The sequence below is a fragment of the Mauremys mutica genome, chromosome 8 (assembly GCF_020497125.1).
Source record: "Mauremys mutica isolate MM-2020 ecotype Southern chromosome 8, ASM2049712v1, whole genome shotgun sequence".
NCBI lineage: Eukaryota > Metazoa > Chordata > Testudines > Geoemydidae > Mauremys > Mauremys mutica.
The window spans coordinates 16,517,502-16,536,588 of NC_059079.1; the positions used below are offsets into that span (position 1 = coordinate 16,517,502).

Sequence of the window (19,087 nt, forward strand, 5' to 3'; positions counted from 1 at the left end):
GAAAATTTTGTTTCTACAGGATGCTATAGTTATCCATGAAGTTTATGAAGAAGGGGCAGCAGCTAGAGATGGTCGACTCTGGGCTGGTGATCAGATTCTTGAGGTAAATTAATTATGAAGCCTATTTAAATAGTTTTGTATTTAATCCAAAATTGCTTTCTTCAGAGGACCACTCTAACCATTTAGTAGATTCTGATACTTGTAATGAAGACACCAGTTACGCTATGTTCATGAAGCTTTTTTTTTTTAAACCCATAAGAAAATCCCAGGAAATAATATTTCACAAACTGCTATAAACTACCAATTACAGTTTGAGAATATATTACATTTTATCAGACAAGATAGTTTTTGAATTACATCAATGTCATGTACAAATGTACAATAGTTAAGAATCATCCATCTGTTTAATCTTTTATTTAGAAGCCTTTATTATAGTGTAACCTTTAGTACCTTTTGTTATGCTTTTATGTTCTGCAATATATATGTAGAGCATATCGTTGCAATTCTGGTCAGCATTAGTACAACATCTTCGACAGATTAATAATCGTAAATGTGTATGTTTCATCAATAATCAACATAATTATAAAGCATCAGAGGGGTAGCCGTGTTAGTCTGGTTCTGTAGAAGCAGCAAAGAATCCTGTGGCACCTTATAGACTAACAGACGTTTTGCAGCATGAGCTTTCGTGGGTGAATACCCACTTCTTCGGATGTGGGTATTATAATTATAATTATAAAGGTGTACCGTTTTTACTACCCTTTTTATAAGCTTGATGTTTTATCTGGACCCCAGAGCCTTTTAAAGCATTATACTGAGAAAAATGGAGTGTTGATGGTTTATTTTTTAATGTATTGTCTAACTGCTCGTCTGTAACTCTACATGGGCATAAAAGCTGAGCTTTGCAGGATACTGTGCAAATAAGTGGGTGACTGCAGAGTCATTCCAAACTATTCATGCAGGCTGATCTATGGAGCTTAGTCTGTGGTGTAAAACCTTTAGGCTTGTATTTTGCTTATATAATTAGAGTAATTTGATGGACTAGTTGTTCTATATGCACATGGTCACCAGAACAATTTTATTTGTACCTTAATGTAACAAAAAGACTGACACCATAATTGTTAGAGACAATTGGAAATTCAAATATATGGAAATCTAGAGAGGAGAGGGTTAAAAGAGGGATGTTGTTGACTGCAAATTAGACTTGAGTCAGGTTCTGGTGGTTCTAGTACAGCTGTTTTTAGTGTCTCACTATCAGACCAAGACAAATTCCCAGCACACCCATTTTGCTGTAGTGCATGGGGTTAGAAAAATAGTGAGGGGCACTTGGGGAGTTGTAAAAACAACTCTTGCACAATAAATATTTTTTTAACGTTAAGGCTATATTTATTTTCATTTTATAAACAACTGTGTCTTAACAACGTGATAAAAATGGAGAAGGTTAATAAATTCTTCACTGACCATGCAGGAAGGTGCAAATGTGTGTATGCCATAATGTTTGTATGAATTGTAACCTTTAAAACTCCTTAATGAGGCAAATGTACAACATGTGTAGACATATATGTGTAAAGAAAAATATAGGGATGTATAGCATATTCATAAATGTATGCATCCTATTTAGAATTAATACATGACAAATAAATGAATGCACAGAGCAGATAATCTGAAGATGGCTTAAGGTAGGCTTGAAGGATTAGATTTTTATCGGTAAATGTCAATTTCACCATACACACACAAACCAAGGAAAGAATATTTCCATTGATGGTGATCGAAATTTACAGATAGGCAAAGTAACAAAAATGCTGCTTGAGAATTTATTTAAGGATATTTTCTTTGTATAATTTGACATGTGAAGTTGACAATTTGTGTATTAACATGTATAAAGCTTTAACACTTTGAAGCTCAGCATCTAAATAATTATTTTCTCTCTCTCACTCACCCCCACCCCCATATTTTCCTGCATCTGTGAAAATTTAAATGGATAAAAATGGGGGGGGGGTGCTTTAAAACTCATAATTTTGTACAACTGTGAAAATTTTAAATTGATAATTTAAAAAAAGTTTTAAAAATAAACATTGATATTGATTGACATTATGCAAAAATAAAAATTGAATTCTGCAAAGCCTACTTCAAAGGTTATTGATACAGATACTATGTTTGGCTAGATCCGGAATCAGAATTTCAAGTTTCAGTACTTTTTGAATACTTCTAAATTTGCTCAGACCCATTGCACCATTCAGACTCAATCTGAATTTACTAACCTAGAATGCTTTCAGATTAGGTCGAGAAGCTTAACTGAGAGCTTCTGTAGTGGTCTTGTGTGCCATCTATTGGAACAAAGCAAAATAATCATCTAAGAGCAACCTCTTTAAAGCTAAGATATTGTCACTTCCAAACTTTTCGGTAAGTTTACATTGTGAATCTACTAATGAGAATTAGAGAAAATAATGCTCTCTTACCACAGATGAGAAGATCTGGTTTCCAGCCAGCACTTAATTTTTTCCTTATTTTTTCTGTTCTTCAGCATTGTGATGTTGGGGGAAGGGGGAATCTAAGCATTCAGACCAGCAAAGAAAAAGCAACAGAAACGTCTAATGTGCAGAGGAGAAAGATAACACTTTCACCTCTGATACTTCCACTCCCAGTAGCTTTATGAATGTAAATGAATTGAGTTTGGTTGTTTCTCCCCATTGTTCAGTAGATAAGAGTGAACACTACAAAGCTACCAGTTGACAGCTTTCTGATCAGGGGAAGCCAGGACAGAGTTATCATAAAGAGTCCATCTCACTTCAAGTTGAGATGACCCAGTACAAGGCATCATAGGAAAGCTCACAGTGGAATGTGTAAAGCTCGGCACTGTAAATTGATGGCATAATTTTTTAGAAGCGCTGGTCATCAGAAAATGGTGCTCAGCACCTCAGAAGATCAGGCCACTAAATTATAGTGCCTCAGCACTCTCAAGTTTGAAAATTTTGGCCTGAAGTTATGGTAGGTGGTGGGTTTTGTCTATGGATATTTGCAAGTGAGAGTTTTCCCACAGTGGCCTATACCAGTCACCTCCACTCAAGACAAGAGGTGACAAACTAAAATATCGATTCGATTCTCCTTTGCTTTTCACTAGCTAGCTTCTTTATTCACCTCTGTTGATAAAGGCAGTGGAGAGATATCTGCAAATACCAAATCACTGAATACCACATATCTTGCAGTCAGTTTTAGTCAATAGGAATTTTGCCTGCATGAGGACTGTGGGATCAAACCTCAAGTTAGAACCTACTGAAAAGATTTTAGATAACACTGGAAAATATTCTGCAGTAATTCTGTCACTTTACTCTTTATGATGTTATTGCACCTGTATTTTCCAAGAAAGGAATGCCCTGGTTTGCTGTGCAGTACTTTAAAAACAGGGTTGTCATAACTGAAATACACAAGGTCAATAATCAACCATGTCAAATTGGTAAACCATAGGGTAATGTAAGAATGGCTAATATACAGTAGATAGATGGATAGTGTTGTGGTTAAGGCACTAGACTGGGACCCAGGCAATCTGGGTCCAGTTCCTGCCTCTGCCACAGACTTTCTGTGTGACTTTGGGCAAGCCAATTACTTGCTCTGTGCCTCACTTTCCTTCTCTGTAAAATGGAGTAAGAATACTTCCCTGCCACACAGTGCTGTTACAGGGATAAATACATTAATGTTTGTGAGGGGCTTAGATACTGTGGGGGTGTAAAGCTCATTAATAACTGTAATTAGGAAAAATAACAGTTTGATGGTTATTCCAGGTTAATGGCGTTGATTTGAGGAATGCTAGTCATGAAGAAGCTATCACAGCCTTGAGACAGACACCTCAAAAGGTGCAACTGGTTGTTTATAGAGATGAAGCTCATTATAAAGATGAAGAGAATTTGGAGATTTTCTATGTAGATCTACAAAAGAAAACAGGCAGAGGACTAGGTCTAAGCATTGTTGGAAAACGGTAAGAACTTCTGTGTTTTACCACAACTGCGTTCCAAGCGAGAATTTAGTTTGCCATACGAACAATTGTAGCCATTACATGGAATGTGAAATACTGAAAGAATGGCTTCAGCCACAAAAGTTGGGATCTGAACTTCTCCATGGGGATTTTCAGATTTGGGATTTTGATTTAGACTCTTCTAGAAATAACAGTGGCGTGTATGTAATATCATAACACTATTCCCAAGGCTATCTGTTGTTTCCTTTAGCATTTGTCATTTTGTAGCATAACATAATACTGTATTACCAAGAATATCAGTTTGTGAAGGGTCTGATCTAGTGACCAAACACAGGACTGAGAGTTTAGCGCTCTTGTGTTTTATTCCCAACTCTGATTGTGTCTGTGACAGCTGGCAAGTCCTAGCTACCTGGATTAGCTTTCCTAGCTTTATGTGGATAGTACTACTACCTACTGCCTGGAAGTGTTTTGAGGATTAGTTAGAGAGCTCTACAATCATTAACTATAAAATACTAATAAGAACACAGTGTGGAGTCAGAAAGGGTACAGTCAATAATAGCTGCTTAAAAAGTAAAAGTGGCTTTTTACTAATGTATTTTTAAAGCATTTCTTTTAAAGTTGTTTATACTAAAGCTGTGGTATGTTAAATTTATCTTTTATTGCTAGAGAAAACTTCTGGCACAAGCAAAGTCATTGATCAGTCTCTGTTTGTAAAACTCACCGCAACTGCTGTTTCTTATTGCCCAAAAAAAAAAAAAATCATCATGTAATTAACCCAATGGTTTGTGGTCAGTAAAGATTCTATGGCAGTTTTCACAAGAGATGTTTAACGCTGGTGTTGTGAGCAGATTCTCATATGGGTAATTTAATTCTGGTTCCTGCAACCCGATATGGTATTCTCCAGCCCTCCCCACAACTGCCTTCATGCTAGACTGTTGTGTAGTATTGCTACGTGCTCCTGTGGTGGTTGCGTTTCCCTCCAGAGCTAGCTGAATTTCTGTGGTAGATTAAATTATCCCTGTGTATAGTTGTTATTATTATTATACCACTTTGTTTTGTGAAGCGCATAGGTTCCTTCAGGATAAAAGATAGTGTATACATTAAGTGGAAGTAGTATTCCCCTGTCTTTGGCCCTTTACTTCCTCCACACCAAGCTGAAGTAGCTGAACTAAGTACCAGGAGGTTCTTCAGGGACTGAGGAAGGAATTCACCCTTGTTCTGTGGCTGGTGGATCCACTGGTCTTGTTCTCTTTGTGTTTTTAACCTACCTCTACCCTCCTCTTGCAAGCCTCACGGTCCAGGTACATGGGACATCCCACAGAGCTGGGCACTCTGCTGCTCAGGGTACACAAATTAATGTGCACGCTACAAAAATCTCTGTGCAGTGCTCTTCTCTATACCTTGGGGCCCACCAAGGCTGCAGAAAAGAGAGAGCATTTGGCCCTGTGTGAGGAAAAGGAAAATCTATAGTGAAGCCACTTCTTACCAAGCATATCAAGAGATAGTCCAACTCTATCCTTAGCAGATTGTGCCTTGGTGTCTGGGCAGTATTTTTATATTACAGTAGCATATGCTTTTCTTATCTGAACAGATTGTACATACCAGAACTTATAGCACCAGGGGAAAGGGAAATAGTGCATGGTTTCTTATTTTAATGAGTTTAAAATCTGTAGCTTATAATCACCTCAGAAGGTCAGGTGTAATCTAAAATTAGCTTTTCTCAGCTCCCAAGTTTCTTTTAATGTCTCATAGATGTATGTAATCTGAATTGCACTCAGAGGCTAGTGTATTGTGTAATTAGCCATATGCTTCTTGTATTACCAGAAATGGAAGTGGAGTGTTTGTCTCTGACATTGTTAAAGGAGGAGCTGCAGACCTGGATGGGAGATTAATACAAGGAGATCAGATCTTGTCTGTTAATGGGGAGGATATGAGGAATGCCTCACAAGAGGTTGTTGCCACTATCCTCAAGGTGAGTACATACTACATTCTTAGATATGAAACTGCAGTTACTGACCGTATACAAAGTAATTATCTTGGGGTGCTATTTACACACAGCCAGGACAACCTGAAACTGATTATCAAGACAGATAGGAATTTGATAGGGAAATTACATTGGGAGATTCATTTAGTTTTAGCTCTACATATATATTTATGTAGTACATAGTGGCAAAATGAAGATACAGATATCACTTTAGGCATTTATTTGAGAATGTAACCATTTATTTCAAGCAATGGGAAAATGTTATGAAAACTGAGAGGCATAAAATTGTGGAACTGAATTGGAATGAGATGCTTTTGGTTTTGCTTGCATTAACCTAGCAACCATAGAATTGCAGTGTAAATTTGTTCAAGCCCAGGCTTTCCTCGCGTGTTGGTGCTGTTGCCCTGAAGTACTGGGGGACAAATCCTGGCCAGAAATTACATCGAGGACATGGACAAGGAGACTCTGCCCCCTCCTTTGCTACACATGCACAACACTCTCCATGGGGCTGTGGGAAAGGACATTGTGGATGGGCCAAGGAAAGAATGCCCGTGTTAGGGTAGGAAGGGAAAGAAGACTGTGGATGATATTTCTGGCCACAGGGAATATTATTGTAGCCTGCTACCTCTGCCATCTACCTGAAATTCTGTTGGGAGGAGAGGACTCTGTCCTCCAGATTCCATGAAGGTTCCCTGTGCAAAGTTCTTTTATTCAGGCTTTGCATGAGGGCAAGGATTTGGCCCATCTAAGAATCAGCAAGCAAGGGTCTGAGGACGTGTTATTAAAGTGAATCTGCTTATGTTAAATTCAGATTCATTCTGTTTTACAGTATTTTTCCTGCTGCTGTATTGTTTTCCATTGGACAGGTGGGGTGGGATTTGCTGCTGGTTTGTAATGGGTGGCTGAGCATCTAGCGCCTGATCCAAAGGTTATTAAGTCAATGGAAAGACTTCTATTGATTTCAGTAGATTTTCTATGAAGCCCCTAGAATCTGGGATGGATGCCTTTTACATTGTTCAAATAAAACACATGGAATAAAAAATTAGGTTTTAGGGTTCAGTCTTCAATGGTTTCTTCAACATTATGGTCTGAAAATATATGTGAGTAAGTCTAGGAAAGCAGAAAGATTGTAACCCTGTTTAAATACCGTGTGTTATATTTTATTATGTTCCAAGTGTGCTCAAGGGCTAGTGCACCTAGAGATTGGAAGACTGAGAGCTGGTTCTTGGTTATCATCACGGAAAACATCCCAAAGCAGTCAGGTTAGTGACAATTGTATCAATAGAAAATAAAGTTGTTGTGGTCTGCATGGAATGTAGATGAGGGTCTGTCTGGAGCAGCTGACAGAATCTAGGACGTGGATTATTATTTTAAAATTATCATTATACAATACTGTTCTTTTTCAGTAGTTTTAAGTAAATCTCATTAATCTACAACAGGGGTAGGCAACCTATGGCACACGTGCCGAAGGCGGCACGCGAGCTGATTTTCAGCAGCACTCACACTGCCTGGGTCTTGGCCGCCGGTCTGGGGGCTCTGCATTTTAATTTAATTTTAAATGAAGCTTCTTAAACATTTAAAAAACCTTATTTACTTTACATACAACCATAGTTTAGTTATATATTATAGACTTATAGAAAGAGACCTTCTAAAAATGTTAAAATGTATTACTGGCACACGAAGCCTTAAATCAGAGTGAATAAATGAATACTCAGCACACCACTTCTGAAAGGTTGCTGACCCCTGATCTACAAGATGTTTAAATTAGGTGTCCTACACTTAAATATTGGGCAAGTAAAAAGAGGAATGGGCCAGTGCTTTCATTTTCAGTATCTCTCTGGTTTTGAGTATACCACAAACATTTAATCACTTTTCCATCTAATAACCCTGCCCTCACTCCAAAATCGGAATGCTACATTCCTGTAACTATTTTTGTAAACCCAAAATAACTTAATGACACTAAAGTGTATCTTTGCCTAGCTCATAATAGCAGAGCTGTGTGCAAAATATTGCACTCAAAGAACACACAGAACAATTTTCTACTTTACTTATTTTTTTTCCAAAACAAAGGAAAATGCTTTATTTTTCAACCAGTGCAATTTTTTTAGCACTTGCACTGTGAACAGCGTTGCCATCAAATCTGAAACCTGTGTGCAACAGTGGGGAAAGGCATTATGGGATGCTGTTTCACCTGAATCATACTGTTTTGACCAGAAAAACTTAAGGGCATAATAGAAATTCCTTCTGGGAACTCTGCCACACTCACCAAAGTATTTACATTGTGCAAATCAGATTTCTCCGTGGGGGCACCCAGGAAATGAATTGAGACCATATTATCACAGTCGAAGATGCAGCATACTGCCTCCTCCTCTGTACACAGCCAGCTGTATGGGCAAATACATAGGGGTATGAAGCCCGGCCTCACCCCACTCTTTCTCAGGCAACTAGCACCCACACATGCTGGGAGAGAACAAAGGCTCTGCCTCCTAGCAGATCTTGATCATCTCCTGAAAAAAGGAGAGAGCTCTTTGCAGCCTTCTCCCCTCTTTGTGGAGCCACACAGGAGTTGCCCAAAATCTGGTCCATGGAAAATAAGCCAGCACTGCCTGTCTGTGCTTCATAATTGTTAAAGAGTGTAGCTGAAAAAGAGAAAAAAATACTGAGACTGAGCATGGATGAGGGTGTCAGCAAGAAAGCAAGCGTTGGTTGTGGGGAATCTTGGAGTGGATGTGAAAGGGTAGAGAGACCTACAAAACAAAAAAAGGCAGTGGACTAGGTGCAGATTCAGAAGGAAATGTGGAACACCTAAGCTGCAAGGTTTCACATGTAAAAGTTAGTTTAAGACTCCACTTCAGATAGTGTAGGTAATGGTATAACAATAGCTTCTTCTTCAAGTGATTGCTCATGTGTATTCCACAGTAGGTGTGCGTGCTCACCACGTGCACCGATGTCGGAAGTTTTTTCCCTTAGCAGTACCCGTACTGGAGGAGCACCGCTGCGACCCCTGGAGTGGCGTCTCTATATCCCCCCACCCTCAGTTCCTTCTTGCCGCCGGTGAAGGTAGTCGGAACATCTTGCTGCAGCTTCTCTAGTTGACCTTAGTGGTGACTTTTAGCAGTTTTTCAAGTAGTTAGAGTGGGCTCGGGGCATGCCCCAGGCTTCAAGTCATGCGACTCCTGTCGCCGTTCTATGCCCGGAAGTGATCTGCATGCTGAGTGTCTCCGCTGCTTGGGCGAAACTCACAGTGAGTGCTGCAAGATCTGCAGGTCATTCAAGTCATGGACTAAGAAGGAGAGAGACATCAGGCTTCGCATTCTCCTGATGGAATCGGCGCTGGCCCCTACCCTGGCACGCCAAGCGGACTCGGCACCCGGCACTGCGTCTTCGGTGCGTACCGAAGTCCCCTCCACTAGCCGGCACCACTCCCCTTCCAAGAAGCAAGGGGAGACTTCCGTCTCACAGCGATGCCGAGAAAAGGAGAAGGCTGAGGCTGGTCCCCAGCTGGGCAGTCCTCGATTTCCCCCCCCCCCCCCGGGGCCCTAGGCCTCCGACTCGTGTTCAGCGGAGCAGCCTGGTTCCGTCCACGCATGCCTCCCCTGCCAGGGAGACCTCCTGATTTAATAAAGTTTGTGTTCTGCAACTGATTTTCTGCCTTCCGAGTGGAGTGGTCCCGGATAACGTCTGACCAATGGGTCCTCAACACCATTTCCAAGAGCTACGTGTTGCAGTTCACTTGGCCCCCACCTTACCACCCCCCATCCCTAGTGAGCCCCAGGGACCCAGAGCATGCCCGCCTCCTAGGGCAGAAGGTGGCGCATCTGCTCCACCTGAGGGCAGTGGAGAGAGTACCAGTAGACTTCCAGGGCAGAGGCTTCTACTCTTGGTACTTCCTGATCCCAAAGGCAAAAGGGGGGGCTCAGGCCCATCTTGGACCTACTGGATCTCAACCAGTTTATGGTCCGCTCCAAGTTCCGCATGGTGTCCCTGGCCTCTATCATTCCCTCCCTGGACTCAGGGGATTGGTACGCGGCCCTGGACCTTGAGGACATGTATTTCCATATCCATATATTTGAGGGGCACAGGTGCTTCCTCAGGTTCCTGGTGGGGTTGGATCACTACCAGTTCATGGTCCTCTCTTTTGGTCTATCCACGGCACCCAGGGTTTTCACCAAGTGCATGGCAGTGGTAGCGGCCTACCTCCAGCGGAAAGGGGTGCCGATCTTTCCATACCTGGACGATTGGCTTCTCAAGGGCAGCTCTTGGTCCCAGATGCAGGCCCAAGTGGAAGTGCTCCTGTCCACATGCGCAGATCTCGGCCTAGTGATGAACGAGAACAAATCTATATTAGTCCTAGTTCAGCACATAGAATTCATAGGGGCGCTGCTGGACTCCTTAAGGGCCACAGCCTGTCTCCCTCCATGCAGGTTCGAGACCCTCAAAGGTCTCATTGCCTCGGTCATGGCCTTCCCCATGACAACGGCAAGAGCGTGCCTTCAGATCCTCGTGCACATGGCGGCATGCACGTACGTGGTCCACCATGCCAGGCTCAGAGGCCCTCCAGCTCTGGCTAGCCTCCCAGTACTCCCAGGCCCGGGATGTACTGGACAAGGTTATCACAGTACCACCCCAGGTAGTTGCCTCCCTACAATGGTGGTGCCTCCCAAGCAACATGCTGCAAGGAGTCCCTTTCTGGGAAGCCTCCCCATCATTAGACCTGGTGTCAGATGCCTCAGATCTGGGATGGGGAGCTCATATAGGGAACATTCAAACCCAAGGGTGATGGTCGGCCTTGGACTTGTCTCTCCACATAAATGCCAGAGAGTTCAGGGCAATATGGTTGGCAGGCAGGGTGGGACTTGTTCCTCGGCCCTATGCCTGGAAGCCCTGAGCCTATGGGAATTCTGTATAGCCCACGATATCTGCCTGCGAGCCTTCCACCTACCCAGCGTCTGCAATGTGTGAGCCAATCGCCTCAGTAGGGTTTTCTCCCACCACTACGAGTGGTCGCTCCACTCAGAGGTCATCCACCAGCTCTTACGAGAGCGGGGAGTTCCCTGGATCGACCTCTTTGCAACCAACCAGAACTGGCGCTGTCTCCAGTTCTGCTCCAGGGGAGGAGTGGGGAAGGGGGCGATCTCGGACGCCTTCCTCCTGCAGTGGTCAGGCCAGCTTTTCTATGCCTTTCCACCCTTTCTCCTGATCGGCAAGGTCCTGCAAAAAGTAAAAACAGACAGGACGCGGGTTATCCTCATACCCCTGGACTGGGCCCGACAACACTGGTACAGGACCCTCCTGCACCTCTTAGCAGCCCCCCCGCAGAGGCTACCGCTTTGCCCAGACCTCCTCTCCCAGGAAGGAGGCCGCCTCCTCCACCCCAACCTAGCTGCACTCCACCTGACAGTGTGGTTGCTCAGTGGTTAGATGAGGAGGAGCGTTCAGAGGACGTCAAACGACTCCTGCTGGAAAGTAGAACGCCGTCCACATGGCAGATGTAGGTGGGTTCTTTAGGTGGGTGGTGGAGCGGGGAACCTCCCCATCATCCGCACTTTGAAAATGAGATTTATGCTCTTATGAAAAATTTTACCCTGAGTTCCTGAAAACCTCTGTTCCCTACAAAGGAAGAAGGGTTGAAGTTCTCTTCCAGGCTTTGAGCCAAAATTAATACGTAGAATTATGATGGCGGCAAAGCACAGCAGGAACTTCTTTAGGAATAGAACCCAGCATACCCAGCACCCTACTCTAAGCACTATACAAAACACCCCATGTGACTGCCTCTAACTCTGTTATCCGAGACCTTGGGAACCTCATTTAACTTCTCTGTATTTCAGTTCACGCAAATGAGGATCATACTTAACTGACAGGGGTATACGTAAAACTCAGATGTTCCTCAGATGAAAAGTGCTGTATCATTGTGCACCCACACAGACCAAAATTTTCAAATGTTTGTGTCTAATTAGGATCCTAAAACCATATTTAGGCATTTTCAGAGGTGCTCCAATACTTGCAAATCCCACTGAACTCTATAGGAGCTGCAGATACTCAACACCTTTGAAAATCTGGTCCTTTTTTTTTTTTTTTTAAGTGCCTAAGTGTATAGATTTAGGAGTTTTTGATGTCCATGTTTTGGTCGGTATTACTATTATTGACACTGAAAGTGTCTGTCCTATAGAGTATGCATTAGTTGGGGGAAGTAGGGTGAAAATTGATTTGAGTTCTTATAATTTCATGATGAGTAGATTCTTGAAATCCAGGGCTAAATGTTCAAAGTGGCCTTAACATTTTTTCATGTGCAATTCTAAGTACCTCAAAGCTTGGATTTTGCAAGCAGGTCAATTGCAAATACTGAGGTATGTGAACTAAGAAATGGCTTTTGAAAACCTGGCTCCCACTCAGTTTTCCACATAGATCCACCGAAGTTTAAGTATTCTATGTTAACATATATCAGTTGAAGCTGTAACTTTTTGTAAGCGCTGTGTGGATCAACATTTTTAAAATGTTCTACATTAGCCCAATAGTCCAAACATTTAAATTTGGTGATTGGGCAAACAGTTCTTAAGTTACTATAAATTGTGGTACTATAAAGAAAAGATTTTCAGGTGGTGTTGTAGCTTTATAAAACTACACCGCAATTAATGTAATTCCATAGGTAAATACAGATTTTGTGACAATCCATTTATCACTCTTTTTTGTTTCCATTTAATGGTACTCTGCAGTATACATCCCCTTCTCACTGCATAAGCACATGTGCCTTGTTTGTACGGCATATCTAAGATTTGCCTCACTCTGAACTATTCAACAGAAACTTGTCTGGCCTACGTGCATTTATTTCTGAGCTTTATTCCGGACTAGTCCATGGAGCTCTCCAGAGAGCAGAGAGCTTGTGCTAATGAGTTCTCCATACACTCTAAGAAACACTAATCCTGATTCCCCAGAAATTTTATTAGCACTTTGTGGCTTGAAAATCTATTTGACTAGAAATGTTTCTTCGGCACAAAGCATGCATGGCTGCAGCTTGGCCGCTGGGATTCAAGTAGGGATGGATGAAAAGTTGTGGAAAATATCCAGACAAATTGGAACCCCTCTGTTCCTAGATTTGGATCGAAATGAATAGTACATTAAATGGCTTGTCACTCACCTAGTTCTAGTTATCCAAACAACAAGTTTGCCCTTTGTCCCACTTAGTTTTCTATCTTGTTCTCTCCTTTTCTATACCTAGGGATTGGACCTGTACTCAAAATAAAAGTATCCATTTAGGATCCTCTGCTTCTCACTACCATCACCAAACTCAACTTTAATCCTATTGGCCCATCCCACTTGCCGTTCCTTTCTGCTTTCACTGTCTAATTCTTTAATATCACACACACACACACACACACACACACACACACACACACACACACACACACACACACACGTCTCTCGGGTAGTAGGGCTGTCCCATGGATTAGAGAGTTACTCATTAAAGCCAGTGGCAGTAGCAGGAATGATATGAGGCTGAAGAAGCATAGAAAATACCGTCTCCCTCGCTGCATACAAATCCAGGTCTTGGAGTGGATTTATCCTATCCTTAGCTAATGTGACAAAGTTCCTCCTCTGCCTTGGTGGGTCCTGTGCTTATTCGCAGATTTGCTCGCCTCAGAGATTGACAGCAGCCCTCAGTTTGGCCACTTTTGCTAGTGGCTCAAACCTGCTGTGCGCTCAGCTAACCTCATCACTGGTCAGCAAAGGAAGGAAAGGGAAAAGGAAGGAGAACAATCCCCACAGTCTCTGCTGATCCACCTAGTGGGTCTGGGGACAGGCCAGGGACCTTCCCCTCTGGTGGGACCCACAGTCCAGGTCAATTCCTCTTGTATCCAATAGGGAGTTGGGAAAATGGGGGGAGCCCAGGCCCACCCTCTACTCCAGGTTCCAGCCCAGGGCCCTGTGGATCACAGCTGTCTACAGTGTTTCATGTAACACCTGTGTGACAGCTACAACTCCCTGGGCTACTTCCCCATGGCCTCCTCCCAACACCTTCTTTATCCTCACCACAGGACCTTCCTCCTGATGCCAGATAGCATTTGTACTCTGTCCTCCAGCAGCACGCCCTCCCACTCTCAGCTCCTTGCATGCCCCTCTCTGACTGAAGCGAGGTCCTTTTTAAACCAGGTGCCCTGATTAGCCTGTCTTAACGGATTCTAGCAGCTTCTTAATTGGTTCCAGGTGTCCTGATTAGCCTGCCTGCCTTAATTGGTTCCAGCAAGTTCCTGATTGTTCTGGAACTGCCCCTGTTACCTTACCCAGGGACCTGCTTAATCTGAGGCTAATATATCTGCCTTCTAGCACTCTCCTGTAGCCATCTGGCCCGACTCAGTCACACTAACAAATCCCTCACCAGGTTGTCCAAGGGAAGAGAAGCTGTGATTGGTGTTTGATGAGGTTTAAGAGTTTAGTTGGGCCCACAAAATAACTCCTCACCCATCTGAAAGCATATATGATTCCTGCCCCAAACCACTTGTGCACAGGCCAGACTGAGAATTTTGGGAAAGTTCAGCAAGACGATTCGTGGGATACAATCCAAACGTCATTGACTCCTACCGTGAAAAAAGTGTCTGTGGGAAGAGAGGAGGTTTTAGTCCCCACCACCCCACAGTGTCCTGCTGCAGAAGTTAGAGCCCTGCAGCTGTTCCCTACATCCCTAATTCAGACTATATATATTTGCATTTTCAAGACTGTCTTTGCAAGGCACGGAGCTAGAAACTTTTTGCTCAACATGGAAGCTGAGCACTCTGTGTAGTCCCCAGACACGAGCCCCATAATCCATCCCTTCCACAGAAAATCCTCTGGCAGAATCCCGAGGCAGGGGAATTCCATGAAAATCCACAGATTTTTGTCCAAATTCCTTCAGTGGAGTGGGAGCAAAATGTAACCTGTTCCACTACAGAGGTAGTCGCATCTGGCCACCAGAATTCATGGATCTCCCGAGATCTCTGAATCTCAGGGATCTGCAGAAGGGCACAGGGTTTTACATCCAGAAGCCTCTGCAGTGGCTATAGCAGGGGTGGCCAAACCGCGGCTTGTGAGCCGCATGCAGCTCTTTTACAATTGAAGTGCAGCTTGCAGAGCCCCCCACACCTCTTCTCTCCCCATTCTCTGAAGATTGTTGTATGCAGCTCAGAGGGTCAGTAAGTGTGGCCACCCCTGGGCTATAGCCTTCTATAGCTGCCTGGCAGCAGGAGTGTGTTGCTTTTCCTACCTGCAGCAGCCATTGGGAACACTCTTTAAAAGGGGATTCACCAACACAAAAGAGGCTCGGTATCAAAACCGGTGTCCCCTCTGGCTGTACTAACTCATTTGTAGAATCCCCACATGCTGCCAATGGAAAATGCACCATTTTTCTCATCCATCCTTACACGCAGTCCCAGAGACAAATGGAACTGTGCCATGGAGGTGTCTGATCCCCACTTCCATGGGGCCAGGAGCAGATCAGCGTGTGGGTGGTCCCCACCGTAGGTGTATCTAAGAAGTGTAATCTGGCCCATTATGACTAAGACCAGTCTTGTGTGTCTGACCAGGGATGATAGACCACTTCGGAGAGGAATGTGAAGTAGATGCCTGAGTTTCCAGTGCGGAAGCCCTGTGGGGGCAGGAACTCTCCAGTCTGAAAACCCCTGAACCTATCTGTAGTTTCACTTCTTTGGCACAGATGGGCCCTCACTTCCAGAAGAACAAACCTGGGGATACAGCATTTGCTTTGCCCCACAATTACTGGTTTTATCTTTATTTTCAGGTGAACCAACACAACATGCATAGTCACTTTCATCCTGCACTGGCTCCAGTCATCACTACCTTACAGAACTTTGTCAGTACCAAGAAGCTGTCGGCAGATGCATCTCAGAGAAATTCAGGTACAAACTAGAGAGAGATGCCAAAATCACTGTGTGTGTTATTCCTCAGAGACATGAACCTCAGTTATGCTAGTTTAAAAATAAAGTCGTGTATTAGCTGAATCTGGTTTCCTTATCCATCTCCCACAAGATTTATTCTGACATTCCCAACCCCCTGAGCAGCTTCTAGCAAATGCCATTATTTTTAAGTAAATTTCCAGAGAAATGTTTCCTTCTTCTCTAAATATAGACTTCCCTCTCCCCTCCCCAGTGTCCCTTACCTGAGGCCCAGAATAGGCAAGATTCTTTCCTATGTTAATAACACTCACTTCTATCCCTGAGAAGGCCTGAAATCTTGCCATTTCTTTGCCATGCCTTCCATAATTCACTTCCAGCTTTGCAACTCATTAGCAGTGTGCCCATCCCAAACTCAGGCTGAGAGAACCTTTATACCCCATCGTACCATTCTGTACTGTGTGCAATAGAATATAGATATCATCTGTAGACAAAATTGCTTCTATATATTAATCAAAATCATTAACTCTTGCAAGAGACTGATACCATTAATCTTCAGAAACACATCTGACATATTTTAATTAAAGCCAATACAGTTACTGAGAGATCCTTTCTAGAGACTTACCCACAGGGGCGGCTCTAGACATTTCAGCGCCCCAAGCACGGCGTCATGCCGCGGGGAGCGCTCTGCCACTCGCCAGTCCCGCGGCTCCGGTGGACCTCCTGCAGGCGTGCCTGCGGAGGGTCCTCTGGTCCCGCGACTCCGGTGGACCCTCCGCAGGCATGCCACTGAAGGCACCCTGCCTGCCGCCCTCCCGGTGACCGACAGAGCGCCCCCCGCGGCATGCCGCCCCAAGCACGCGCTTGGCGTGCTGGGGCCTGGAGCTGCCCCTGCTTACCCGTCAAAACCCTGGATCTGAATAGTCAAACGTTGAGGCCGTTTAGCTCCAGTTTCATATTTTTTGCTTCTAGACCATCTCCAATTCTTTCATATAATTTTAGTGCTTTTGAGCTGGTGCTGTACCTAACTGTGGCACGAGGAATCTGTGCCAGCCAGACTGATTAACTGGATGTCTATTATTTACTAATACAGCACAAATTAGAAAAGGAAATCAATAGACGTTTAGCAGGCACAAACCAGACATATACAGTACCCTTTGTGGTGGGGACACTGTGATTTATGAATAATAAGCTGATCTTTAATTGAGTGCAACACACAATAGGTCTATATTCCCTAGGCCAACAAAACACTGCTATTCAATAGATTATGTGAGCAACTGCTGCGTACAGTGGATGTCACAATGGCATCTATCAAACAGAGTGATTGTATCGATGTTTATCACTTGATGAAACAGAATCCTTGTCACATGATCAGCACCCGAAAGGGCTCTGCTTCTGCTCAGCGATAACTTTGGCTAGTCAGCCAGAGATCATTGTCACCTGACAGTGTTATCTCTTAATTACAGAAGCTAATTGTTTGTTTCCTTTTTAGTAGGAGCAGATATGGACCTGAGGACTGTGGAGATAATGAGGGTCAGTGACTTATTTTCTGAAAGATGTTTCCAATGAAAGCTGTTAATTTTTCACTACTTTGTGGCATGCAAAACTGCATTATTATTTAATTGGTGTTGGCACTTTATGGTTTTAATTATAGCTATATATGTGAGGTGTTGTTACTGAATTAAATATGTCCAATCTTCCTGGGTTTCTCAGTTTCTTTTACAGACTTGGGGCCCTATCCTGCAAACACTTGCTATCAGGCATAGTTCTCTGTACAATGTGACTGCTTATAGTAAGTGTATAGTAAGCCCCATAGTCATGTGTAAAGGACTAGGCTGTCGCCTAACAGAACTGTTGTCTTGAATCACTGAGTGCAGATGGGGAATATATATTGACACACACACAGCTATACATTGTTACACTGTGAATTGTTATATGTTTCTTCCTTTTAGGGACCAAATGATCCCCTTGGTATAAGTATAGCAGGAGGGAAGGGAAGCCCATTAGGAGATGTTCCAATCTTTATCGCCATGATTCAAGCCAGTGGAGTAGCAGCACGTACCCAAAGGCTCAAAGTAAGTGGAAGGGGGAATATATATCACCTCCTCTAGTATTCACTATTTCATCTTGTGCTCGTTTAGAAAAGGAGCTCTCAAACATTCATAAGTGTGGATCACTCCTGGATAGGCACCTTGTCTCCTAGACCTTCTTCCTTCCCATTCATGGTCAGAGATGGCCTCTGTCTGCTGCTGCTGAGTGCAGTACATCCCTGTGACAATTACATTGATTGTCTATGTGAAAATGTAACGTTCAGGAAGTATTTAAATGTATTTGCAACAGTCTCTTAATGCAGTCCTGTAGCTGGGAACAGAGGGGAAAGTCAGCACTACATGACCTGTCAGCTCTGCATAGGGTGACCAGATGTCCCGATTTTATAGGGACAGTCCTGATTTTTGGGTCTTTTTCTTATATAGGCTCCTACTACCCACCCACCCGCCCAATCCCCTGTCCCAGTTTTTAACATTTGCTGTCTCTAGCTCTGCAAGGATCAGAGGCAGTTGCTTCACAGGCCATAGGAGGTCCGTGGACAACAGTTGGGGCACCCCTTAGATCTTATACAAAACAAACTCTGGCAACACATAACTGATTTTAAATTGAAACTGACTTTTTCAGGTGCCAGAACAAAATAAAATTACACTTTAAATTCAAAAGACTGTTGCCATTATGTTTGTTTTTGATGAACTACTGTGTTGAACGTCCCACAATTACTGGATAGACTTTCAGGATAACTATTTATTATTAAAATGATTGTAGTCTGTAAGTTCCTATGTGAGGAACAAAAATTAGATAATGGGCTCTTCAATCTAGCAAACAAAAATATAACAAGATCCAGTAGCTGGAAGTTGAAGCTAGACTAATTCAGACTGGAAATAAGATGTAAATTTTTAACAGTGAAGCGTAACTAACCGTTGGAACAACTTATCAAAGTTGTGGTGGATTCTCCATCATTTGCAGTTCTTAAATCAAGACTGAATGTTTTTCTAAACGATATACACTAGTTGAAATAACTATTTCCAGGAAATCCTACATTATTGCTATACAGGAGGGCTGACTAGATGATCTATTCCTGGGGGAATTCTGCATGAAAAATTTAAAAATTCTGCGCACAGTATTTTAAAATTCTGCAACATTCTTCATATTTTATTTGTCAAAATAACATAATATAATCATGCCAGTTTCAATTATTTGGGTTTT

The 19,087-nt window shown here is 43.1% G+C and overlaps 1 protein-coding gene across 7 annotated transcripts in view; it reads left to right on the top strand.

Annotated features, from left to right (window-relative positions):
• The window catches only part of PATJ (PATJ crumbs cell polarity complex component), a 216,834-nt gene that overhangs the window by 182,344 nt on the left and 15,403 nt on the right, over nt 1-19,087 (top strand). For 4 of the 7 annotated variants that reach the window (XM_045028182.1, XM_045028179.1, XM_045028183.1 and 1 more), the window contains 7 exons: nt 20-103; nt 3,777-3,970; nt 5,792-5,939; nt 7,127-7,213; nt 15,721-15,838; nt 17,325-17,365; nt 17,785-17,907. In XM_045028182.1, the coding sequence (XP_044884117.1) occupies nt 20-103; nt 3,777-3,970; nt 5,792-5,939; nt 7,127-7,213; nt 15,721-15,838; nt 17,325-17,365; nt 17,785-17,907 (795 nt within the window). Of the gene's footprint in view, nt 1-19; nt 104-3,776; nt 3,971-5,791; nt 5,940-7,126; nt 7,214-8,873; nt 9,543-15,720; nt 15,839-17,324; nt 17,366-17,784; nt 17,908-19,087 lie in introns of those variants that run through there. The other 3 variants (XM_045028180.1, XM_045028185.1, XM_045028184.1) reach the window with 2 other exon arrangements.